Source organism: Lepus europaeus, chromosome 7 (assembly GCF_033115175.1).
Source record: "Lepus europaeus isolate LE1 chromosome 7, mLepTim1.pri, whole genome shotgun sequence".
NCBI lineage: Eukaryota > Metazoa > Chordata > Mammalia > Lagomorpha > Leporidae > Lepus > Lepus europaeus.
The window spans coordinates 105,636,277-105,662,365 of NC_084833.1; the positions used below are offsets into that span (position 1 = coordinate 105,636,277).

The window sequence follows — 26,089 nt, forward strand, 5'->3', positions numbered from 1 at the left end:
TTTGGAAGGTTTTTATTTTGGAAAAGCTGGGCGGAAAAAAATTCAACAAAATGTTGCTGTGAAAAGAGTAAGCCAAAACTCAAGCATTTAAAAAAGAAAATTCAGATCCACCGTTTAGCTCAGAAGAAGGGCGAGGCCAACAGTGGGAGGAAGAGGCCCAGCCCGTGAGGGGACAGCTGGCCCCAGGGGAGGGCCATTTCCCTGAGCGGCTGCAGAGGAAGACAGGGTGGTCATGGCCCGGAGTGGCACCTGCTCCTCTGTACTTCGACTTCCCAGAGGCAGCGTCACAGGCCTGGGAAGCTGAGTCCCAGCCCCCCCCCCCAACCCGGGGCGGAAGCCTCGTACCAATCCTTCGGAAAGATGCAGGGGAGGGGTACCGGGGTGGGAGGCAGGCCGTGTTCTAGGCTGGCTTCTGATCGGGAAGGGAGGCAGGGGGCGTGTCCATCCGGTGCTCTGCCCCATCTCCCCTTGTCCCCCACCCCCTTTCTGAGTGACCCCAGAGATGCCTCTGCTGAGATGCTCTCCTGGCCATGGCAGGCACCTTCTCACCCGGGGATGGAGGCCTGCCCAATGGGGCACCAACGCCTTGTCCGAGACCGTCCCGCCAGCAGCTCCTGCTGAGCTGGAGGAGACCTGCGGCGCGTGCCAGACCACTCTCTGGCTCCAGTCCTCTGCCAGTGGCACCTTAGGAAGGTCCCCCCCGTCCCTGAGCGTAGCCGGAGGAAGCCGCGGAGGCCTCTCTCCCAGAGCCCCGGCAGGCAGGAGCAGGCTTCTCGGCTCCTCCGTTGGGGAAGAGCCTGTCCCACAGGGAGCCTGCCAGGCTCCGAGGTCAGCAGATCTGCTCCTCCCTTCGCTGTGGCAGGTCCGGGGGGCAGTCCGGGGCACTCTTGCTGCTCTGGACCAGCGGGTCGGGGACGAGGAGGCCAGGGCCGGCGGGGGGGCCCCCGCTCTCTGTCTCCACGCCGCCGAGATCCTTGCTGTGGCACAGCGGCACTGACTCCAGCTCTGTCCCTTCCTCCTTGGCTTTTCGGCTCCGGTGGGGCCAGTGGCAGGGTCCACGCCCACAGGCTGAGCTGGCAGCCACACTCCTCTGGCTCAGGTACACTTCCAGCATGTAGTAGATGGTCCAGAAGATGGTGAAGCAGCCCACCAGCACCAGCGTCTGGGCAAAGTCAAGCACCCGGCTCAGGGGCTGCTTCCCAAAGCCCATAGCCTCTCAGCCTACCGTGTTGACCTCGGAAAGCCCCCACCCCAGGCCATCCCTGCCCACTCCCCATGTGAGGATGGCCCGAGACGGCAACTAGAGGGACCCTGGTCACCCGAGGAGCAGGTTCCCAGCACAGGGCGTCTATCTGCATACCTTGAGGGTGTTAGGGGTGATGGTGTAACCGTCCTCCTCAGGGATGTTCAGCCCGGGGGGGCAGGGCAAGCTGAAGCCATCGTGCAGGTACTTCCCACTCATGGCACTTTCCAACAGCCTGTGTGGCAGGAAGGGACCAGGATGCCCTACACGGTGCTTCCCATACCACCTTCCACCCACACTCCCACCCCACAGCAAGGAGGGCAGGGGTATAGGGCGGCTTCCCGGCCCAGGGAGCACAGCTGGGGTCCTCCTGCCCATCCCCCACGAGCTGCCTTCTCCTGACGCATGTAGCTGGACGCACCTTTGTCTGTCCCTGATGTCTACCGGACTCCACACAGAGCCATATAGGGTCAGCTGCCACTGCTGGAGAACGCCGACGTGGAGTGACTCATCTCCTGGGGCGGCAAGCGGGGCAGTGCGTGAGCCATGCCCTCTGTGGGCCGTGACACACAGCAGAGCCCGCCGCACCCCCACCCCAAGGCACTCAGCCTGCACAGCCTGCTGCAGCAGCTGCGTGGCCCGCTCACCCCGGCTTCTGCAGGCTGCCTCCCAGGAGGCCCCGGGACGGGAAGGGGAGGGCCACAGGCTGTACTCGGAGGCAGAGGAATTTGTCTTTATCTCCCGGATTTCGGGTTCAGCTAGAATTCTGCTTGGGGAAAAAAGGTCTTTCTGCTAAATTAAAGACAGGTTTGAGAACCACCCGTCTCGCGAATCCCTAACTCGACTGAAGCGGGGAGGCTGGGCTCCTCACTGAACTGCAGGTGGTCAGTGGTCCCTGAGGCTGCAGTGTCATGGACACGGGGACTTTACACCAAGTCACTGCAAACCTCTGGGCTTCAGTTTCTCAAAAAGAACGGCGACAATCAGTCCTGCCCTTACCTGCCTACCAGGGCTCGCCGAAGGATGGTTATATGTGAAAGGACTTGAAATGTGGTTCAACAAGGAATTTTTGTTGCTATCCTGAGGAAGAATGGATCAGTCACTTCTCCAAAGAAGACGAGAGTGGTATCAATGCACAGTCTAAGATACCAGTGCCCGTTGTCTGCAGGGGGTGCCTACCCTCCTGGCCAGGGCATCCCTGTGCCTTCCACGTGGAAGGGGAAGTGAGGTGTGGGGACTGTGAGGTGCAGAGGGGCTGTGTGATGATGGGGGGGCACAGGGCACTCACCTACATCCCTCACCACGAGCCTGTAGACCCCTCTGGCCCGCTCCCCCCAGCATCTCACAGTAGAGAAGGTCCAGTCACTGAAGCCACCGGGATCCCTGGGGAAGGAGCAAAGCAGGAAATGCGGGCGGTGCTGCCCCTGCTCCTGGAAACAGCACATGCCCATCCGCCAGACGTGGAAAAGCACTGTGGGCCGCTGGGAGGGGGCCACGAGGGTCCTCAGGCGCTGTCCCTGGGAACCAGGGGCCTGTGTCCACGTGGTGTAGGGAAGACTGTGGGCTCGGGAGGCCCCCAGACCTAGCTCACCCTGACTCTCGGGCACTTCCTGGCTCTGTGACTCACTCCCGCCTTTGTAAGCGGAGGTGACAGAGTCTGCAGCTCTTACACAGGTGAGAGGAGACGCAGGTCGAGTGCGCACGTGCACACCGCACACACCGCACACACCGCAGGGAAGCAGGTGATGGGTGGCCGCCGAAGACAGCCAGGGCACGGCGGCTCAGGGCTGGGCCGGTGACCACCTACAAAGGTGCTCCTCGGACAGAGGGCTGAGGGCTGTGGGCGATCGGATACGTACGAGTCCATGCTGCGTGGCGCGCCAATGAGGGACATCATGCCACTGGGGCAAAACAGTTTCAGTTCCAGGCTGCCGCGACGTGGGTGGGTGATGGAGACTGTGACCGCCACGTGCTCCAGCGTCTTCAGCCCCGACATCTCCAGGTCCGTCCTGCTGACTGTGGGAAGTCAGGCTGGGCAGCTGGGAAACCAGCCCACACCTCACCCCAACGTGCACAAAGGCACCTGCTCCCGAAGCTGCCGGCAAACACCTATGTGGGATCTCAGTGGGCCCCGGGGATGGCTAGGAGATGGAATGCAGATGCTGCTCTCAACTTGAGGGTGGAGTTGGGAAGATGACATGGAGCCAAGACATGAGAACCTAACAGAGTGACCTCACTCACTCATTCATCCCAACAATTATGCTTCAGACACTGCCCTAGATGCTGGGGACAGAAATGGAAGCCGGGCATGGTCCCTGCCTTCTACCCGCAAGTGAAACGTGGTTTGAAACAAGGTTCATGGCTGATGCAGGAAAAGACCTAGAGAGACAGGTGTAGGCACAGAGTGGTGAGCCACCCACTGCAGCCGGCAATGAACAGACTGGTACAGAGGGTTGGCAGAGGGTATTCTAGAAGGGGGAAGGGCATGTGCAAAGATAGAGATGAGACTTGCATGGGAGACAATACAAAATTAATCTAAAAAACCTACTGAAGTGGATAATCTTTAAGGAAATTATGCCAAGTGAAATAAGCCGGGGCCGGCGCTGTGGCGCAGCGGGTTAACGCCCTGGCCTAAAGCACCACATCCCATATGAGCACCAGTTCTAGTCCCAGCTGCTCCACTTCCGATCCAGCTCTCTGCTATGGCCTGGGAAAGCAGTAGAGGATGATCCAAGTCCTTGGGTTCCTGCACCACGCAGGAGACCAGGAAGAAGCTCCTGGCTCCTGGCTTCAGATCAGCGAAGCTCCAGCTGTTGCGGCCAATTGAGAAGTGAACCATTGGATGGAAGATCTCTCTCTGCTTCTCCTCTCTCTGTGTAACTCTTTCAAATAAATAAATAAATCTAAAAAAAAAAAAAAAAAAGAAGCCAAGTCTCAAAAGGACACATGCCACATGGCTCCACCTTGGCAACGCTCAGGGACTGACATGGTGTAGCAAACGGGAGCTCAGCGGTACCTGCCAGGAGTCAGGGCAGAGGAAGGAATGGGTGTGGGCACGAAGGGCTGACACAGGAGTCCTGTGGCTGGAGGTTACGCAAGACTGCGCTTGTGGGAAACTCGCTTACAGCTGCACACACAGACACAAGCGTGCAGTGTATACAGAACTGCTGAAAACAGAACGAGCTCTATGGATCGCACCAATGCCAATTCCTTAGTTTCCATATGGCACTACAATTCCTAAGACGTTAACGTCAGGAGAGAGGTGCGTGGGACTTCTGGACTTTTCTTTGCAACCTCCTGTGAATCCGTATCTCAAAATGAAAAAATTGAACACAAAACTGATGAAGTGGAAGACTCACCTGGGGACTATTAAGAAATTAGGTTGCAATGAGAAATAAATTTTTTTGAAAAAAAATTTTTTTTAACTTATTTTCATTTTATTTGAAATGCAGAGTTGGAGAGAGATGTCTTCCATTTACTGGTTCTCTCCCCAAATGCCCACAACAGCTGAGGCTGGGTCAGGCCAAAGCCAGGAGCTCAGAACTCAGTCTGAACCTCCCACGCGGGTGTGTGTGGGCGGGCAGAGACCTAACTACTCTGAGTCATCACCTGCCGCCCTCCAGGGTGCACACCAGAACTCGAAACCAGGCACCTGGATATGGGATGTGGGTGTCCCAAGTGGTACTTAACCGCTGCACCAAATCCCCATCCTGAGAAATAAATCTTTTTTTTGACAGGCAGAGTGGATAGTGAGAGAGAGAGACAGAGAGAAAGGTCTTCCTTTTTGCCGTTGGTTCACTCTCCAATGGCTGCTGCAGCCGGCGGGTCTCGCTGATCCGAAGCCAGGAGCCAGGTGCTTCTCCTGGTCTCCCATGCGGGTGCAGGGCCCAAGCACTTGGGCCATCCTCCACTGCACTCCCAGGCCACAGCAGAGAACTGGCCTGGAAGAGGGGCAACCGGGACTAGCACCCAGTGCCCCAACAGGGACTAGAACCTGGGGTGCCAGCGCCGCAAGGCGGAGGATTAACCTGTTAAGCCACAGCGCTGGCCCTGAGAAATAAATCTTTCTACAACACCCTTTTTTTTTTATTCTTCCATTAATTTAATACACACAGCAGAGAGCACTACCTTCACTTTATAGACGAAAGACCTCAGAGAGGCACTCAGAGGCAGGAGGAAGAGGACACAGCAAAGGAAGCGCTTTACAAACTTTAAATAGGCAAACGAGAGCTAGGATAGATCAACGAGCCAGCACACAGTTAAAAACACAGTGCCCTGGGAAGGAAAGAAACAGTTGGCAGAGGCCGGATCACTCTAGGGGTGAGCTGGTGCACCTGCGGATGATGGGGCCTGGAGGAAGGCTCACAGGCTATGACACCGCTTCCTGTCCTTCCCGACCTCTGTGCTCTCCCTCACCACAGTCACTGGAGAGGCCAGGCCACCTCCCCTTCTCCACCGCAATACCAGCATTGTGGAGGCCCACCTACCCAGTGTTCTAACTGCACACTTCTTTACCTCGACTTCAAAATCCTTTCTCCATCCTATGTCAGCCACTCATATCTGTGACCACAGCCGGAGCTGGGGCTCCGTTACTTATGGGTGTTTAGAAACTTCCATGGTGGGTCTTATTATACACGTGATGCAGATTGAAGATACGTGAGAAAAGTAGATGAGCAGAAGTAAAAACAAGAAAATACTCAACAATTCCTGCTGACATGCTGGTGAATGTCCATGAAGAGCTCTGTATGTATGAGGGGACTCCAAAAAGTTCCTGGGAAAACGGAACTAAAGATTTTTCTGGGGGCAGGTGTTTGGTGTGGCAGTGACGTCATAGTTTCGAATGCCTGTACACCATGTTGCCGTGCCTAGATTCAAGTCCCAGCTCTGTTCTCCGTTCCAGCCTCCTGCTGACGGGTAACCTGGTAGGCAGTGGGTCCCGGCCTCCCACATGGGGGACCAGGATCGGGTTCCTGGCTCCTGGCTTTGGCCTGGAGCTGTTACAAAGGCATTAGGAGGAATAAACCGGTATGTGGGAGATCTCTATTTATCTCTTTGTATCTTTGCCTTTCAGGTAAGTAAATTTTAAAGGTTAGTGCAAAAATGTCTGAAATCCATCCGTGCAAGAGATCTTCAAAAAGTTCGTGGATAATTGCAATATGGCACAATTGTGTGGATTTCAAAGAGTTTTTGCACCAACATAAACATATTTCACTCCCATTCCCCATGGATATTCTGAAGTTGCCTCGCACATGTGCTTGTGTTCTGTGCTCAGTTCCACCTGTCTCCCTCTTTCTGAAAACACCCTCCCTCTGGCTGCCTCCCCAGCCTCTGTTCCTGACCAGCGAAGGCCTCGCGGCTCCCTCTCCAGCACTGTCTTGTCCTTTCACAGCAATGTTGGGCAAAAGCCAAACGCCAGATCAACCGAAGGATCTGCCTTCTTGCTTACAACTCTCCTATCACAACTGGAAGACAAATGCAACTCCTCACTTCCTTACCCTGCCTCCGGAGCCATCCAGCCTGGATTAAAATCTCAGCTCTGCCATTTATCAGCTGTGAGAGTTGAAATAATTTCCTTTTTTGTAAAATATAGTAACGGTACCCAATTCATGGAGTTGCTAGGATTAACTCAGCTGATATATGTAAAATGCTTAAAATAGTCTGGAAGTATTAGCTATTTCTCATCCCTCCTGGGCAGACCTCGAGGAAGCGGTCTGTGCCCACTGTGGATACTCTCCCAGTCACCTTTGGCATCTTCTATCAGGACAGTGTTGTTTGTGTGGCTTTAAACAAAGCCGTGTGCTCATCAGGAAACAGGACCATTCCCTCCTCAGCCCCTCCTGTCTGTGATCCACTCTGGAAGCAAACACTTTCTATTGCCTTTTTTTTTTTTTTTTTTTTAAACAGGCAGAGTGGACAGTGAGAGAGACTGAGAGACAGAGAAAGGTCTTCCTTTGCCGTTGGTTCACCCTCCAATGGCCGCCGTGGTAGGCGCGCTGCGGCCAACGCACCGCGCTGATCCGAAGGCAGGAGCCAGGTGCTTCCTCCTGGTCTCCCATGCGGGTGCAGGGCCCAAGCACTTGGCCATCCTCCACTGCACTCCCAGGCCACAGCAGAGAACTGGCCTGGAAGAGGGGCAACCGGGACAGAATCCGGTGCCTCGACCGGGACTAGAACCCGGTGTGCCAGCGCCGCAAGGCGGAGGATTAGCCTGTTGAGCCACGGCGCCGGCCTCTATTGCTTTTAGTTGCTTTCTTCAGGGACCCACCAGGACAGCTATTTTGGGGGTTATCAATTTGAGACGTCACTCATCAGCTTCCAACTGTGGCAGATGAGGATTCGGCACAACGTGCTCACAGCTCCCGGCCTGCCGGCACCACGGCCTCCCAACACCACATCAGCGTCCAGACAGGTCTGCGCTTGGCTCACCTCGCGGGGACCTGACCCACGTTACACTGAATTCAGCCAAGCAGCACGCAGCACTACTTTACTTCCTGAACAGTCTGCTGCTCTCCCCTCGAAGGTTTCATCATCTCCCTGGTTTTTGGTTTATTTCAGTGTCATGCTCCTATCACTAATTCTTCCCATAAACCATATTAACTTCTTCACATAGCTTTTTCCCTTTAAGTGAAGAGGTCAGGGTTTCCCTAATGCCACCTGCTCTTGGAGAGACCCTCTAGAGCCTTCCATCCCAGTCCCATTTGCTGTGCAGCTCCTGCACTGGGACCTTTCTTCACATCCGACCTGGGGTTCTTACCCCCACCTCTGTTCTGTTCTTCCCTTCTTCCTTTTTTTTTTCCCCCTAAGATTTATTTCTTTGAAAGGCTGAGTGAGCGCGAGAGCTAGAGAGAGAAAGGGACATCTTCCATCCACTGGTTCACTCCCTAAAAGGCCCCAACATCCAGAACTGGGCCAGGTCAAAGCCCCACCCAGGTTTCCCACATGGGTGCAGGGGCCCAAACACATGGGCCATCTTCTGCTGCTTTCCCAGGTGCATGAGCAGGGCGCTGGATTGAAGAGGAGCAGCTGGGCTCCCAGCTGGCACTCTGATACGGGACATCAGTGATGTAGACAGAGTAGGAGGTCTTAACCTGCTGCACCACAATGTCGGACCCTCTTCCTACCTCTTCTACTTTTTTTCCTTTCACTACAGAGCAGCACATCTTCTAGTAGTTTCCAGACAAATGGAGCCTGAGGACGACCTTGCAGGTCTGAAAGCGACCTCATTCTACCTTCCCATGCGGCTAATAGTCAGGCTGGGTGTGGTCTTACTGATTGAAAATGACTTTCTCATTCCCCCACAAGAATCTTGGAGGGCTTTCCCCTACGTGGTCAGTGTTTTCTGTTATCTTCAAAAGCAGCCCCATGGAGCATGGCACTGTCGTCTGCCGGGGAGGGGATCCATTTCTCTGGAGAGGGCTCTTCCAACCTCCTGGCCGCTGGGGCTTTGGGATACCAGCGGCTGGCTGGCGGGGAGGAACTCCCAGCTTCAGTCCAGCTGGTGCCTCCCTCCCTGCCCAGTAGGGGCCCTGACATGGCCGCCCACCTCACCCCCATCTTCTGAGCGGCCCAGGGAGGGGGGGGGGGGCGGGCTGTGTCTGCGCCGCCTCCGGCAGGTACTCAGTCTGCAGTTTTCTCGGCCCTGCTCACATTTCTATTCCTTTCCCACCTTCCAAAAATGCAATGAAATCTGATTGCCACGGCCTCCTTTCTCATTCTTTGTCCTTGTGCTCATATCGTTTTTATTCCTTCTTTCTTTGGTGAGGTTTGGGGAAAGAGCAGAGATAGAGGCAGGGGTTCATTTCCCAGCTCTAACCACACATCTCCAGTACGCTGCTCCAGCTCTGCTCCAGCTCTCTGCTATGGCCTAGGAAAGCAGTGGGAGACGGCCCACAGGCTTGGGCCCCTGCACCCACATGGGAGACCCAGAAGAAGCTCCTGGCTCCTGGCTACAGATCAGCCCAGCTCCGGCCGTCGCAGCCATCTGGGGAGTGAACCAGCAGATGGAAGACCTTTCTGTCTCTGCCTCTGGCCCTCTGTAACTCTGTCTTTCAAATAGAGAAATCTTAAAAAATAAATAAATAAAGGAATATATAGGCTCAAGCCCTGGCTCCAACTCCTGACTCCAGCTTCCTGCCAGTGCAGACTCTGGGGGGTGGCAGTGATGGCTCCAATAATCGAGCTCCTGCCACTCCCAGGGGAGACCTGGACTATGAGTTCCTGGCTCCTGACTTCAGCCCAGCCCCGTCCTGGCCATTGTGGGCATTTAGGGAGTGAACCAGTGAATGGGAGCTCTCTTTCTGCTCTCAAATAAATAAAACAAGAAGCGCTTGTCTCTGCTAGCCATGTAGAGAGTGGCACGCTGCATCCATTTCCACACTGATGTGGATGGCGATGTGCGTGGCAATGCTTGAGAGAGCCCCAGAATTATTTCGGCTAGTATTCGGTAAACTAATACTTAGGGCAGAGCTGGGCACCTTAAAAACACTGAGGTCTTAGCTGATGTGACGATCCTCAACTTACTGTTTGGCCTCTGGTTACATTGGGGTCTTTTTCAACTCTCAGTCCCCAAAGATGCCAGGGCTGTGTTTGACCTTAATCTGACCTTAATCTGTAGACACCATGACAATCTTCTCACTGGTGCAGGATCAGAATAGGAGTGTAGGAGCTGGCACTGTGGCGTAGGTTAAGCTGCTGCCTGCAAAGCTGGTGTCCCATATGGGCACCAGTTAGAGACCTGGCTGCTCCACTTCCGATCCAGCTCCCTGCTAATGCATCTGGGAAAGTAGCAGAGAATGGCCCAAGTGCTGGGCCTCTGCACCCACATGGGAGACTCAGAGGAAACTCTGGGCTCTTGGCTTTGACCTGGCTCAGCCCTGGCTGTTGTGGCCATCTGGGGAGTGAATGAGCAGATAGAAGATATTCATTCATTTTCTCTCCCTCTCTCCTCTCCCTCCATCTCAGTAACTTTTTTTTTTCTTTATTTATTTTTTAAATTTTTGACAGGCAGAGTGGACAGTGAGAGAGAGAGACAGAGAGAAAGGTCTTCCTTTTTGCCATTGGTTCACCCTCCAATGGCTGCTGCGGCCAGTGCATCACGCTGATCCGAAGCCAGGAGCCAGGTACTTCCCCTGGTCTCCCATGCGGGTGCAGGGCCCAAAGCCTTGGGCCATCCTCCGCTGCCTTCCCGGGCCATAGCAGAGAGCTGGCCTGGAAGAGGGGCAACCGGGATAGAATCCGGCGCCCAACCGGGACTAGAACCTGGTGTGCCGGCACCGCAAGGTGGAGGATTAGCCTGTTAAGCTACGGCGCCGGCCATAATAAATAAATCTTAACAACAACCATGATGACAAAAGAACAAGGGTGTAGAGCAAGGAAGCATCTGTGGTGAGATGGGAACTGAAGTCATCAACACAGCGGCACTGCTGAGGGGGCAAATGTTAGGGGAGGGCACAAAGTCCGGAGTGAAGCTTGGGAGCTGCTCAAAGAAAAGCAGCATGTTGGGGAGAGAAGCCAGCAGAGTGCTGTGGACAAAGGAGGTCCCAGAAGCCTGGCGAGGAGCGAGCTGCAGACAGGCCTCTTCAGGGGCAGAGGAACAAGAAGGGTAAGAGTGATGAACCCCAAGCCAGCCCCAGGAGAAGGGCACAGCGAGGGAGGCAGGCGCTCGGCCCTGGCAACAACGAGCTGCTGCTTTACAGCTCGTACATTTGGCAAGGCTGCCGGCTGGAGGCTGCCAGAGATTTCATTGGCAGGCAGAAGGAGGAATCAGCAGGCAGGGAGGGAGTGGGTTGAAGGGGCAGCCACGGAGCGGTGAAGAACAGGCCTCACTGTGCAGGCAGAGGTGAGTTCACGCCAACTGCACGTAAGGACGAAAAGGCAGGTGCGAGTGGGCGCTCGGGAATCTGCGCACACACACTCCCTTGTGCGTGACGCCCTCCCACCCCCTGGCAGAGACTCCAGACCCAGAGTCGGAGCCACAGGCACCAAGTGGCCCACGCTTGTTTCCCCACAGCTCCTGTTGGTGTGGAGAAGCACAAACCTGTCTTCAGGTTGCTGCTCTGCATGGCAGCCACTGGCCAATGTGGGTGTTTAGATTTAAACTCCTTATGGGTAAGCTCACACTAGCCTTATTCTATTTATTTATTTATTTTTTAAAGATTTATTTATTTATTTGAAAGTCAGAGTTACACAGAGAGAAGGAGAGACAGAGAGGGAGGTCTTCCATCCATGCTGGCCAGTTTGCTGCAACGGCCAGCGCTATGCCAATCCGAAGCCAGGAGCCAGGAGCTTCCTCCAAGTCTCCCACGTGGGTGCAGGGGCCCAAGGTATTGGGCCATCTTCCACTGCTTTCCCAGGCCATAGCAGAGCTGGATCGGAAGTGGAGCAGCCGGGACTTGAACCAGCCCCCATATGGGATGCCAGCACTGCAGGTGACCGTTTTACCCACTCTGCCACAGCGCCGGCCCCAAACACTAGCCATGTTGTAAACGTCCAGTAGCAGTTGGGTGGGCACCGTGGTACAGTGGATTAGCCACTGCTTGGGACACCTGCATCCGGTGTCAGAGTGCCAGTTCGAGTCTGGCTGCTCCGCTTCCAACCCAGCTTCCTGCTGATGGGCACCTTAGGAGACAGCAGTAATGGCTCAAGTGCTCGGGTTCCTGCCACCCATGTGGGAGACCCAGATGGAATTTTTAGATCCTAGCTTCGGCCAAGCCTAACCCTGGCCGTTACGAGCATTTGGGGAGTAAACCAGCGAATGGAAGATATCTCTCTTTCTCCACCCCTCAACCCTAGCACTCCGCCTTTCAAAAAAATAAATAAATCTTAGAAAACAATGTCCAGTAGGCTGAAATGCCAGCACCCCCTGACTGAGTGGCACAGACAGGGAACACTCCCAAGAGGGCAGAAAGTCCCCTGCGCAGACGCTGCGGCCCTGCAGTCTTCGAGGGTGTCACCTCCTCTTCTATCATGGGGATGCTCAGCCTCGCTGCCCTCTGGGAAGCTCACTTTGCAGCCCCAGACGCTGGAGCTCCAGGTCTTAGCTGGAGGGGACAAGGCTTCCAGTCTGGGACCCAGGTGCTCAGCGCTACTGACTGGGCTTACTGCCGTCCCTCTGCAGGTGAGCCCATAAGCTTATACCTTTTGTCCCGTCTGCTCATGGGGAAAGGTGGTAACAGGGCAGAGGACAGAGGGCCTTTGAAATTAGGAGCCGTCCTGCTTGCTGCTCCCTAGGGAGACGAGGGGCTCCGCCAGCCAAGCTCCAGGACTCTTCCCCTGATCTTACCAGCCTGCCCCCTGCCCTGGCCCCATTGCTCTCGTCTGTGCAGGACAGCTGGTCCTTCTTCCTCTTGCTTCCTTCTGACACACAGCAGGTGCCAGATGCCTCAACAGCTAGGGAGGTTCGCCAGACATCCTGGGGCAACGGCCCCTGGGTACTGGGAAGCAGAGGATGACAAAGCCGGGAAGAACCCAAGGGCTCAAAGTCAACAGGAAACAGCCTGTGTGAGAGGTCAAAGTTGAAAGGCATTTTACCTCCGTGGCACATGAGTACAGGGGTTCCGACTGAACCGCATTCTAGAATGTGACTGACCTTCTCTGCCTTGGCTGCTGCTTTATGCCCTTTCCAAGCCAGCCTTCCTTTTAGGGCAAACACAGGGACTGGGCCCGTAGGGCTCCTTCCACGTAGAGGGCACCCAGGCAAGGGCTGGGTGCCCTGAGGGAGAAGGACAAGCCAACTCTTCTCTGCAAACCTCCCCAGGAGGAAGTTGCCCTCCTCTCTCAGTCCCTGCCTCTGGCCATCGCTCCTCCCGCCACGGCTCCGGTCCGGTCACTCCCCAGGAGGGCAGGACGAGTGAGGACAGAGCTCTGGTTTGGACACCATGCATGACATGCTTCAACCTTCATAAAAAGTAGTGAATGATTCTGCTTGTCAAAACTTCTCATGGGTAAAAGAAAAAAAAAAAATCCCCTAAGGAGGCAGAGGAGGCAGCGGTAGGGAGATTTCTGGGAAGCGTGCAGAGGCCCCTGGCACAGCATGGCATCCCAGCCAGCTTCCCTGTTCCCTGGAAGGAGCTCCCACCTCGCTGAGCACAAGATCTACTTCTCGCCCCTGCAGACAGTCCTGGCGACCCAGGGTGCCGTGGAGGCGGGGTGGACACAGAGGACAGGAACGCTGTGCACTGCTCTGCCCCACCCCACACTAGAGAAGCCTGAGAACCAAAGGAAGGGGTTCCTTTACTCTCCAGAGACCGCCGGGCCGGGTGGAGTTGCCTGGCCAGACCTTGGCATGGAAGTGGCAGGAGGGCTTTCAGCTGTTGCCCGTCTCCAAGGGTCCCAAACCCACTCCTCCCGCTGCCTCGCTAGCTGGTTGCTCAGCAGCTCCTCCTGCTACTAGTGACTCGGGAGAAAGGTCTTGTTTAGCAGCCGGGGGCCAGCCAACTCAGAAGCAGCAACATGTCCTAAAATGGTCAAAGCAAACTGCACAGGTTTGGCCGGAGCTCAGCTCCTCCAGGAAGGGGTGGAAGGCGGCAGGGAGGGCGAGTTTAACTTTCCCTCTTCCCACCCCGAGCCGGACTGTGGATTAACCCCCTCATGCTGCGGACGTACCATTCCACAGGACCTCCAGGGCACTGGGTGTCTGCGGGATGGCCTTGTTTTCCTTTATCACAGGGCTGACGTAGGAAGCTAAGTAGGGGACAGAGGTCCAGACCTAGGAGAGGAAAGGGAGGGTCATAACCACGGGCGCTCCTCCAGCCACGTCTCTATTGGCGTCTCCTGCCCTCATCACTTCCTCTCCATCCCAAGGCTCCTGTTGGTGGCCTGCGACAGAGCACCTGCCCCACGGTGCACCACCTGTCCTAGCTGTCCCCGCTCACTCTCTGCCCCTAGTATGGAAGCTTCACTGGCAGCACTGAGCCTGCTTTGCCAGTTGTAGGTCAGCGGGGATGAGGGTAAATGGGGTCGAATCAACGACACGAATACATTTATTAAGCACTGCTGGTGTGCCAGGCAGTGTTCCAAGCATCTGGCCCCCTCCCTCAGTTACTCCACACAGGGACCCTGCCTGCTGTCCCCGCTCACCTTGGCTGCGTTAACAAGTCTCCAGGCATTGAGCAGGCCGAAACCATGCTGGTGGCTGTGGCTGAAGCCCGCCTCGTTGGTGACCCAGTCTGCATGGCGATCTTCATACTGAAAGGACAGAGGTCCTTGTTAGTCTCAGGCCTCACCAGTGGGAATTCAACCTCACTCTCCTTTTCCCGCTCACCCAGCTGAAGACCCAGCCCAGATTCTCCCACTGAGGCTACGGGGAATGGATTCCCCGAGGAAAGCTAGGACAACGGGTCAAAGTCCCATGATGTCACCAGCCAGGGCTGGCCTCTAGAGGGTGGTCAGGAGGCATCAGCTCGAGTGCAGGCACCTGGCCAGAGCTCTCTGCTGCCAGCAAAACGGCCACCGCAGAGTTTAGGTCAAGTGAGCTTGGGCTTGGGGTCTCTGTGGGATCCCTGCCCTTCACACATGCAGCTCTGAAAGGGAGCAGGTGCCCCGCATTTGGGACATGGACCACCTGAACCCCCTGCTACCTGGACTCTGGGGTCTGCTGCCGGTGTCCCACCTGGGTGGCTGTGAAGACGATGATGTGCTGGACGTCCCGCCACGTGAGGCAAGGCCGCACCTGCAGCATTAAGGCTATCATGCCGGCTGCCAGGGGCGCCGCAGCCGAGGTCCCCGTGTGGCCCTCGGTGCAGCCAGTGCCCTTCTGAAGGTCCCAGTCAGTGGTCACCTGGGGAGTGGGCAGTGGTTAGTTCCAGGGTGGCATGGAGCGGGTGGTGCAGGTCAGGTCCTCAGAACAAGGCCGTCAGGCTGGGCCTTCTTCTGTTAGAATGGCCTCTGAACAGAGGGTGGCCTACTAGCAGGGCAGGACCAAAGAGGCCTTCGACCCTCTGGCCTCCTAAGAGAACCTCTGAAGACGGAGGCACCGATACCAAAACGAAGGGGCAGAGGGGGATGGAGACCTGCGAGAGGCCTTCGGCACAGCTGAGTTTTCCGATCCTCTACTATCTGTGCTCCCAACCTCAACTTCTCTACCCAACCCTGCAACCCCAAAACCAAGCCAAGCCAGGGGAGCTACTGGGCCCCAGCTGGAGCTGGGACAACAGTGACGACACCAGGCAAGGAAATGCAACTTGGCAGCTGAGCGACAGGGGCAAACCCAGGCAGTGTGTTCCCAGGGAGGGGGCTGTGTCCTTGCATACCCCCAGGTTCAGCTCCGTGGCCTGCCTGCCCGGCTCCACAGCCCTGAATGGGATAAGCTGCCTCTTTGCTCTGGGCTGGGCGCCTCAGGTTGGTTTTCATGAGCCCCCTGGTCTACCTGTGCTCCTGAGCTGGGGGCGGGATAGGGGGTTGGGGCCGGGTGTCTGTCCAGCACCAAGTTCTTTTCATGCTTCGACAGCCACGGAGCCTCCCAGCAGAGGAGGTCCCTGTCTAAATGCGCTCCCTGCGGTGGCACCCAGATCCTTGGCACGCGGTGCCACTGCTAAGACCAGAGAATTTCTTTCTTGCAGAATTCTTTTTTGGGTCAGACTCCAGGATGCTGACTTCTGCCAAGAGCCGCCCCTTCTCCATTGTACTCATTACTTCCCTTCCGGCTGTCAGAGCTGCTGCCCAGACTTGTAGCTTCTCCCAGACCCCACGCGCTGCCACAAGGAAAGGGAAAAGCACTTTCCAAGCTGCAGTGGCAATGAGAGGGAGAAGCCTGTGCCAAGCTGGGGAGCAGACTGCTTGTTTCCTGTTGAGGACACAGCCTCATGGCGACAGGCGAGTGTGTAGCTGTGAAGCCCACGCATTCACCCACGGTGGCAGGAGCTCTGCCCAGTCCCAGAGAAGCCCAGGGAAGCCCCCAGCCCCTGCCCTCAGAAGGACAGCTCCGCCCACTGCCCTGGTCAGTGCACAGAAACTGGCAGCAGGAGCTTTCTGGGGCCAGAACATTCCAAGGATGGGAACTTGGCTAAACAAACTCTCTTTTTATTTCTGGACAGATTATGCTTCAGATGGAAGGGGGTGGGGGTGGGGGTGAGGATCTGAGCTGACTTTGAAGGAGAAAAGCCAGGTGCCACGGATCAAGAGTGACAGCTCTGTTATGGCACCTCCTTAGGCCCCTGCCTGGGCAGGGGTGAGCTGGGCTCTCGGAGTTCTGCTGGGGGTGAGGGGCACAGGGGTCCCTGCCCTTCCTAATGCAGCCCGGCCTCAGGCTCACAGACCCCAGCCTGCAGAGCAAAGCCTCCCCTGCCTGTTCACTTCAGTGTGTTTCAGGAGGGTAGGGAGTAGGGGTCAACTGGCTGGGGCCTCAGGACACTGTGTTCACTGCAAGTCACTCATTGGCACAACAAAATTCCATGTTTTGGAAAACAAACTTCTTAACCCAGCAGGAAGACAAAGCAGCCGAATTCCCAGTGGTCTCAAGAGAGACCTCCCAGCCCAGCCACTGGAGAAATCTGACACCCGCTGGCTGGAGCCCAGCTCTTGTCTGGAATTGCTTAGCCCCATAGGAGCTCTGGGAGACCTGGCTTAAACCTGCTGGGAGGGAGTCAAACCCGGCTGGGGCCCAGAGCTCTTCAGATGGGTGCCAGAGGCTGGAGACCGCCCTCCCCTGCTCCAGTCTGCTTGCCATGGCTCCAATTATAGCTGCATGGAAAAGGTCCTCTCAGCTGACATGAGAAGTTCCTCTAACTCCTTGTCCTGCCCACCCCACAGAGACAGCTGCTGGCTCTACTCCTGAGGATGCACAGGATGGAATTCAGAGTATTTACGTAAGGACCCAAGAGTAGCGGAATGATCTTTTTAAGCCCACAGCTTAGCCAGAGTCCAAGTTCTACCAAAGGAAGACATTCGAAGATGCGATACCCAACGTGTCATAAAGCATGTTAGAGACAGCTGAAGGGGCGGGGAGAGGAAAGTCCCGAGACGGGAGGGGCCGGGAGGACTCACAATGCTGCGCAGCATCTTGTCCCCTCCGCTGAAGGTGACCGCCAGCATGGAGGCACACTCCTCTGCGTAGAAGGGCATCCGCCCCTCCTCGTCCACCGCACCTGGCAGGGAGGAGGGCAAGTGGGAGTGCGGGCAGGAGCTGGCCCGTGGAGGGCCTGGGGGCGTCATGGTCACTTGGGGGCTGGCTTGAGTTTAATAAAAAGGATCCGTGTGGCTCAAGTGCCCCGGCGTGCCCTCGGCCCTCATCTGAACTGGCAGCCTCACGCGGCAGAAGGTACCCTGTGCCTGAGACAGCCTCCAGGTCCACCCAGGGGCTCCTGACTGCTAGGCCTCTTCTTTCAGCAAGCATCCCCTGGGAGTCACGCACTGCACCAGGCACCAGGGCCAGATGCAAAGGCCACAGGAGGAAACAGACGGTCAGGCAGCCCAAGGGCAGGCAGGAAGTGCAGAGCTGGGTGGCGAATGCTGGGACTGGGGGCACAGGTAAGCACAGGGCACTGGATTTAGGCGAATGGGAATCACGGGAGGCTTCGGGCAGGTGTGTGGCCCATGGCAGAGAGGCCAGAGCCGAGGCCTAGCCAGTTGCAGGCGGGATGGAGGCAGGTGGGCGGGACCCCAGGGAGCTGGGCTAGTTCCATCTCAGCCTGAGACGATCACGCTCACATGTGCAGAGAGACTGGAGCTGAACAGGACACACACAGCCCTCCCACGGCCCCGAACCCCAGGCCCTACCTATGGTGACGGTGTAGATGGAGTTGGCGTAGCCGTCGTAGTTGCAATTGTCGTTGTGCTGGCCCCCGTTGCCGCTGGCTACCACAAAGATGCTCCCAAAGCCCTGGCGACCAGCCATCACTCCATGTTGCAAGGCAGCCTGGGGAGCAAGAGTCAGGCTCTCAGCCGAGCGGCTCAGGAGAGGCTGCTATTACCAGGCCAGTCACCCTCTCCTCCCCCAACGGAAAGCGAGTGACAAAAGGCCGGAAGGGCTCTGGGCGTGGGGGAGGGAGACTTAAAGGCAGACACAAGTGGAGAGGGAGCTGAACATCTCATGGATGCATTCACTTATCAGATGAGTGGCAAGGGCGCCAAGCACAAGCTCCAAGGGAAATAGCCGCAAAGCTGCCCCATCTCTCTCTCCGAGAACCGGCGCCCCTGCCCCATGGCCCCAGGTCAGGTGTAGTCTTCCCGAAAGGAAGCAGTAGGGCCGGGAGGCGTGCATCCTGCACTGCGGCCAGGGGAGCGAGTCCAGCTTGTAGTAGCTGTGGTGGTGCTGACCGGGGAGGGTGCCCCGGGCTCCGAGAGCCTTCGCCGGCCCCCACCTACCTTTCCAAGTTGGTGGGGGCCGTCGACTGTCTTCCCATCGTCGTCTGGTCCCCAGCTGTAGAGAAAGGCCCAGTGATGAGGCCAGAGCCAGGCGGAGCCGTGCACCCAGAGCCTCCCAGTCTCAGCTCGCCTGCCCCTGGAGCTCTTCCTCTTCTCCCAAGGGCTCCAGTTCAGGGCTCCATGATTTTAAGACAAGGCATTCAAGGGGCCAGCCCTTCTCCAGAGTGGAAAAGGCCATGGTTTTCCTTGGAAAGGTCCCCAGTTAGGACTGCCCCATCCTGCCCGAGAAGTCATTTCCCATGTCTCGGGGACCAGGAGACGGCGCAGAGCGGGGCAGAGGACCAGGGTCCCGCCTCCCCTGCTCTGGGCGTCTACCGCCAGGCTTGACGAGGACGTGTTCAATTTTGATGCGTTCTTGGTTCCTGAGCTGGGGAGCTCGCTATTCTTTCTCTAAACGGAAGTGTACCTTGGGAACAATGTCATGGGTTTAAGGGCGGTACAGGAACAGGGGCCATCCCTGCCGCCGTATCCAGCCCAGCACAGCTGTACCCCAAGCCGCAGGCGCACGCGTTCAGGCAGTGGGGGCTGGCGCTGCACATTCGGCCCCCTGTGGTTGGAGAGGAAAGCCCACTTCCTCCCATGTGACAACCTGACTACTGGGGTGCCAGGGGCTGAAGCTTGGGGATGTGGAGCAATGAGGACAATGGATGAACTGAACCCAACCAGGAGACCCCTGCTGGGACCTGCCCCAGCCAGCCTGGTGCCCCTCACCTGCAGCTGTAGATGTCATTGATCTGGTAGTGCTTGTTGAATGCCACCGCCTCCATGCTGTCTGTGAGCGGTCCGTCCAGCACCCGGATACCTAGGCACGAGGGTCACCGCAGTCCCTCAGTGACGCTGGTCCACAAGCAGCAGGCCACAGGGGGACAGGGTGGTGAAGCCACATGTGGGAGGCCGACTTCCCAGTGGGCTCCTCTACTTCTTGAATTGTTATGCCACGTACGTGCATAACTTGTCTGCAAATACTTCTTAACCTCACAAACACTGGAACTTGTGCTTTAATGATCATGAGGTCTAGTGGAGAGTCACAGGCTAGCCTAAGGCAGGATTCCCCTTATCTCCACCCATGATCACATCTAAAACATCTAGTGCTGTCCTTGACACACAAAAGGAGCTCCATAAATGGCACCATTACCACACCTCCTCCCGTGAATGCCAGATTTCGTCCTCTAAAACGGGTCGGGTCACATCCCTGTGACTGTGTAGGGCCAAATGGAGCGTTTTCACAGTCTTGGACCCTGGAGGTTGCTAGAGCCCTCTGTAGTCTCATTTTCAGGGGGACACTGCCCTCTGCTGGAGTGTAAGAGAAATACAGTCAGCCGATTTGGCCTGAAGGGTTCCTAAGCGCTTACTAGGAAACACGGAGAGGGCGACTCCATTCATTCCCGGACCTGCGCCCCGACCTGCGCCCCAACGGACAAGGGCTGGGATGCAAAGGGACACAGATGCATCTCAGGGGCAGATGGGGCGGTGGGGAGGAGGTGGGCGGGGTTGCTCAGCTCTGTTGAAGAACGGAGGGCAACAATGACAGCAGGACTGAAGGCTGCAGAGCTGGGGCATGAAGAATCCCTAAGGAAGCAGCTTGTGGATAAGGGCAATGCAAGCATAGCAGAGCCAAGTGCAAGGAGCTGTGACATAACCATGATCAGAAAAGGGGAGCTGTGGGGCACGGGGCTTCCGGCCCACATCACCAGCAATTCCATGTTTGTTTGCCTTACACACCAGGGCCTGTTGGAAACACCCCTGCACTGAAGCCAATCAATGACCCGCCCTGTCCTGCGATCCGTGATGTCTGGCATAAGCTGCACTTTGCTCTAGTGTGTGTGTCAAGGGTGGGAAGGAGGCGTTTCAGGAAGAAGTGCGAGTCACCTGCTATGCGGCTGCCGTACGCCACGCCCACCGCACAGAAGCTGTTGTTGGGCACCGCAGCGATCTCTCCCGCACACCGTGTGCCATGGTGGTTGCCATTCTCCACGTCTGGGTGGGGCATCGGGTCAGGGTCATTGGAGTTGAGGTCGTAGCTACCCTCTGGGCTCTGAAATATTGGGGAGGGGTGACATAGGGTCACTCACTGGTCCTAGGGGGTTAGGTCCTGGAGCTCAGGGAGAAACAGGAAGTGGGAGTCGGGGATTCCAAGCTGGGGCAGTGGGCCCCCGTCTCTGCAAACCACATGGGCCATAAGACAAAGTCACAGAATGCAGAGGGGAAACACAGAAGTGCCACAGCAGCTTCTCTCTTGCCTGTAATAGGAATGTGCCCAGGAGATGGCCTCAGGGCTTGGGAATCCCAGATGGAAGCGAATTAGGGGACCGGTGCTGTGGCGTAGTGGGTAAAGCCACCGCTTGCAGTGCTGGCATCCTATGTGGGCGCCGGTTCAAGTCCCGGCTGCTCCACTTCCAATCCAGCTCTCTGCCATGGCCTGGGAAAGCAGTGGAAGATGGCCCAAGTCCTTGGGCCCCTGCACCCATGTCGGAGACCTGGAAGACACTCCTGGCTCCTGGCTTTGGATCGGCTCAGCTCTGGTTATTGCGGCCATTTGGGGAGTGAACCAGTGGATGGAAGACCTCTCTCTCTCTCTGATTCTCCTTCTCTTTGTATAACTCTCAGATTCAAATAAATAAATAAATCAGTTAGGGCTGCCAACAGCCGAGGTTTAGAGCGAAGGCAGGTACTCAGAACTTCTGCCAGGAGGGAAGCTGCTGGCAGGGGCCACTCCTCATTCCCCAGGGAGGAGCAACAGGAAGCAGGAAGGACCTCTTAGCCTGGGAGCCACCTGCTGCGAATGCTGGCTGGGGGAGAGGAGAGTCTAGCCCTCCCCCCACCCCAGCCGAGTGTGGCCAGGCAGGAAGTAGGATGTGGGTGGGGCCAGCTGCTCCGGGGCACTTACGTAGTTGGGCGCAATGTCCTGGACGGTGTGCTCCACTCCGTCATCCACCACCACGACTGTCACTCCTCGCCCGGTTACATTGCGTTCCCACACACCCGTCACGTTGATGTCCCTGCCGGGGCTCCGCCGGTTATTCTGTAGAGATGGCAAGGCGGGAGTGCAGCGACACACAGGTGACCCAGAGAGAGGCAGAATTACAGCTGGCAGCGCCCCCCCCCCCGCTCTCCACCAAAGAGGCAGACAGAGCTTGCAGGCCCACGGGTCTGGATGGGGACAAAGAGGGGTGTGGGGGAGCTTTGCCATCGCCTTGGTCCCCATGGTTGCCTCAGGCTGCAAGGGTGGCTAGGCCAAAAGGCTGCACAGCAGAATCATCGTGCCACTGACGTCACTCGTTATCACTAAGAGAAGGGCGTGTAAGCTCACTGATCCTAACCGTGACTCTATGAGGTAGGGACATTGCAATCCCCTTTTACAGATGGAGAAACTGAGACAGGCTTAGCAGAAGGCAGGAATGGCTTGCCCAAGGCACCTGCAGAGGGAACATGGGCCTGGCGGCTTGGCCACAGCGCTCAGGTTTCTAGAGCTGCCTTGCTCCCTGTGGGCACACAAACCCCTCACACAAATGGCCACCTATTTCCATAGAATCCATTTATAGTCTTCTAACACACCCTTCTGGGACAGGGTAAATGACCGTTGTAAACTGCATTGCTTAGGAAATGATGACAAGGAAAAACTGCCTGTGCCAGGATCCTTTTGGAAAGTTTATGAAAAGTGGCATTAAAAGGTGTGTTTAGGGCCCAGTGCTATGGGCACTGATGCTGGCATCCCGTATTGGGGCACCTGTTTGAATCCTGTCTGCTTTGCTTCTGCTCCATCTTTTATTGATGTGCCTGGGAAAGCAGCAGAAGATGGTCCAAGTGCTCAGGTCTTCTGCCACTCCTGTGGGAGACCCCAAGGGAGTTCATGCTCTTGGCTTTGGCCTGGCCCAGTCCTGACCATTGCGGCCATTTGGGGAGTGAGCCAGCAGACAGAAAATTTTTTTCTTTCTGTCTCTCCCTCTCTCTGTCACTCTGTCTTTCAAATACCTTAAATAGATTTTTTTTTTTTTTTTTTGACAGGCAGAGTGGACAGTGAGAGAGAGAGAGAGACAGAAAGGTCTCCCTTTTCCGTTGGTTCACCCCCCAGTGGCTTCCCCGGCCAGCGCGCTATGGTCGGCGCACCGTGCTGATTCGAAGCCAGGAGCCAGGTGCTTCTCCTGGTCTTCCATGCGGGTGCAGGGCCCAAGCACTTGGGCCATCCTCCACTGCCCTCCTGGGCCACAGCAGAGAGCTGGCCTGGAAGAGGGGCAACCGGGACAGAATCCGGCGCCCTGACCGGGACTAGAACCTGGTGTGCCGGCGCCGCAGGCGGAGAATTAGCCAATTGAGCTACTGCGGCGCCGGCCTAAATAGATCTTAAAAAAAAAAATCCAGCGATGTCTAGGGGCTGGTGTTGTGGCATAACAGGTTAAGCTGCTGTTTCAGAGACCGGCATCCCATATCAGAGTGCCAGTTTAAGTCCCAGCTGCTCTGCTTCCCATCAAGTTCTCTGGGACAGCAGGGAAAGATGGTCCAAACACCTGGGCCCCTGCCACAATGCGGGAAACCTGGATGGAGCTCCTGGCTCCTGGCTTCAGCCTCTAGGCGCTGCAACAATTTGGGGAGTGAACAAAGGGATGGAAGACTTCTTTCTCTCTATGTGCCTTTTAAATAAATCTTTTTTTAAAAAGTTCATCTTGCTATAAAGAATTTGGAAATCCACGCCGTTTTCAAGATGCACATTTTCTACAAACTTCCGAAGACCCCTGTATGCGTTCAGTACAGACACGATTCTTCCCCCAAAAATCTTCTATCTGCGGTGGGTTGAATCTGCGATCATGGAGCTCGTGTACACGAGGGCCGGGTGTACAGGGACGGCAGGGGCTGAGGGCGAACCCCAGCAGCCACGCCTGCAGATGCGCTCCTCCAGGGGAGCGGTGGGGGCAATGGGACAGGGACACAGCCGGAAGCCCCGCCTTCAGAGAAGTAGCCCAGAAAAAACTTTCCCCTGGGAACCGTGGGGCCGGACTCACCAGGTGCCACTGCTGGGGGTACTTGGGGTCGTTGAAGTGGACACTGCGCTTGGTCCGCTTTAGCAGCCTCTGCTCTGAGTGCCAGCGCACATCTTCGTGGCCGGCCAGCGCAGCCTCTGCCCGCTGCCGGATGGCCTCCACCTCCATGGTCTGCCTGTGCCCGGCGGGCTGGACAAAGAGGTAGTGCCCATGGAGCTCCCCGATGCGTCCGGTATTCACCAGGCCTGCCGCCTGCGCCAGAGCGTCTGCCCGCTGTTCCAGGGTCTTCTCCTCCCTCTCATCGGCCCGGCTGTGCAGGTGCACAGCCCAGCTTAGCCCCTGTGGATGCTGGGCCTCAGGCCCACCTGCCCCTGCCAGGCCCATGACCCAGGGGACCAGTAAGAAGAGCCCGGCGAACTCCAGCCAGAGGCAGGTGGGCAAGCCCAGGCGGGCATCCAAGTGTGGCACTCCCCGCCTCCCCTTCGGCATCAGAGCGGCAGGCTGCAGACAAAGAGAAAGGACAGGAAAGACGTAGGGGAGCTGGGCTACAGGATCCGAGAGAGGCGCTCAGTGCCAATGTGCGCCCCTGGAAACCTCCACTCTGTGCCTTTTAAATTATTCATCAGCTGGTCCTCCCTTTCTGTTCCCTCTATAGGGCTAAGCCCCTGGGGAGCTAGGCCCCGGGCTAACCCCCGCGGGTGCCCTCCCACACCCCTACACCAGCTGAGCAGGCACCAGGCTGCTCTTCCCCCTGCGGAGACGGCACTCCTGACCTCAGAGCACGGGTCACCCCCAAAACCAGGGGTGCCATCATGACAGTTCTCTAGAAGAGACCCCGTGCCTCATTTACAGGGGTCATGGGTCTTCCCCCAGCTGCCCTCAGGGCTGACTCCCCACCCCGGGGCCCCCTCCCTACCTGCACTCTGGGTGAGGTTGAGCTCCTGGGCTGGCTGACCACGGCACACTCATGTTGTGCCAATGCAGACCAGGCATCGCTCGCCTTGTGAGTAGTGCTGACTCAGCACAGGCTGCAGACCTGCGGGCCCCAAGAACAGAGAGGGTCCCACCAAACTCAGTGGCGCGCCCCTGAACTTCAAAAGCAGAGGCTGGCCACGAACTTCAGGAGCAGCGACCAAGGACGCTGGCTAATGACCATCAGGGAGCACTTCCAAGGATCTCACACAGGTCGCAGACTGGGACAGCACTGGTGCGGGAAGGTGGAGGCAGCACCAAACCCAGAGGTTCTACTTGCTGTCCTGTTCATCTGTTCATTGGCCGAGGACTTAACCACAGCCGCCAAGCTTCCCGGAAGTCCAGCTGTCGCCTACCGTCCTGACTGTGCATCTCCCAGGGACGCCAGGGGATGTAAGAGTGGGCAGGAGGAGGGTGGGCAGGGAAAAGCCAGAGAGAGGCAATGAAACTAAACAGATGCATGGGGCAAGCGGGCACTGGGAGAAAAGACCGGAACCCAGCTCAGCAGCCGGTTCGCAAGTGAGGCTCCAAACCTGGGCTCCCATTGCCGGGTTCAAAAGAACCAGGGATTCGTCTTAGGAGCGCTCCAAGACACACACACACACACACACACAGGCCGAATTAGAACGGGCACGCAGGCGTGGGGAACACAGGTGGCACGCGTGTGGCCCATGGGTGGCTAGCTCTGGCTACAAGTCCGCCCTGGGCAGGGTTCGGTCTTCACACACACCCAAACGGATCCCACTCAAAGAAAAAGGGCCCTGTACCGGCGGCTCCCTGGGCAGGGAGAAGTACACCTAACATTTCCCTCCAAAACTCTCCACCCCGCATCGCGCTGCTCCTTAGGTTCTCGGGCATAGCCCCTCTCAGATCAGAGCCCCTCTCCCACCCCCGGGCAGCCTCCACGGTGCCGAGCTGCTCGGGGGTCCCCCACCCCTTCTGCAGAAGCCGGGCCGGACAGCCGGCGAGCGCCCCACCGCATCCCACGGCACATTTCCGGAAGAAGGGGAAACTCGAGCCCTTCCTGTGTGCCGGGGGCCCAGCCGGGCCTCTGGATAAAGAACTCCCAGTCCCTTCCGAAAGCCGAGCCGAGCCTCCCTCCACCACAGGCCTGCCTTCCCAGCCCCCGGCGGCCAGGGCCGGCGGAGGAGACAGCGGGCGGCCCCGGGGTCAGGAGTCTGCTCCCAAGCCACGGTCCTCCTCGCGGTCACACCTTGCTCCGGGGGCCGGATCCCCCGGCCCCGACGACCCCTCCCTCCCCGCCTGGGAACCGGAGACCCCGGGGCCCGGGCCCCTGGCCTCCCCCGGCCTCTGCCCCGCCGACCGCCACGGTGCGGGCCCCACTGCTGCCCAACTCACCCGCCTGCCCGGCCGCAGCTGCTGCCGCCGCCTCCCCGCGGAAACTCGCGGCTTCCCGGGAGCCGGAGGAGTCGGTGACAGCCGCATCACTTCCGCCCGGCGCCGCAGCCAATCCGCGGCCGGTGCCGCGGGCCCGCCCGCGACCCCGGGCCCGCGCCCCCGGCGCTCGGGCCGGCTC

General features: G+C 57.4%; 1 protein-coding gene across 3 annotated transcripts; it reads right to left on the bottom strand.

Annotated features, from left to right (window-relative positions):
* PCSK7 (proprotein convertase subtilisin/kexin type 7) lies at positions 1 to 25,979 on the bottom strand. Of its 3 annotated transcripts, XM_062197084.1 has the most exons (17): positions 25,912 to 25,979; positions 24,497 to 24,616; positions 23,602 to 24,081; positions 21,492 to 21,626; positions 20,474 to 20,639; positions 19,316 to 19,406; positions 18,545 to 18,599; positions 17,957 to 18,095; positions 17,225 to 17,325; positions 14,853 to 15,020; positions 14,321 to 14,428; positions 13,847 to 13,949; positions 3,103 to 3,259; positions 2,532 to 2,626; positions 1,665 to 1,758; positions 1,361 to 1,478; positions 1 to 1,162 (listed from the first exon to the last, which is right to left on the bottom strand). In XM_062197084.1, exons 3-17 carry the CDS (start codon positions 24,067 to 24,069, stop codon positions 830 to 832), a joined length of 2,331 nt encoding a protein of 776 aa, XP_062053068.1. In that variant the 5' UTR covers positions 24,070 to 24,081; positions 24,497 to 24,616; positions 25,912 to 25,979; the 3' UTR covers positions 1 to 829. The 3 variants fall into 3 exon arrangements, with proteins under 3 accessions (XP_062053068.1, XP_062053067.1, XP_062053069.1); XM_062197083.1 differs by having other exon boundaries at positions 1,361 to 1,758; XM_062197085.1 differs by lacking the exons at positions 1,665 to 1,758; positions 2,532 to 2,626.
* Positions 25,980 to 26,089: the final 110 nt, after the last annotated feature.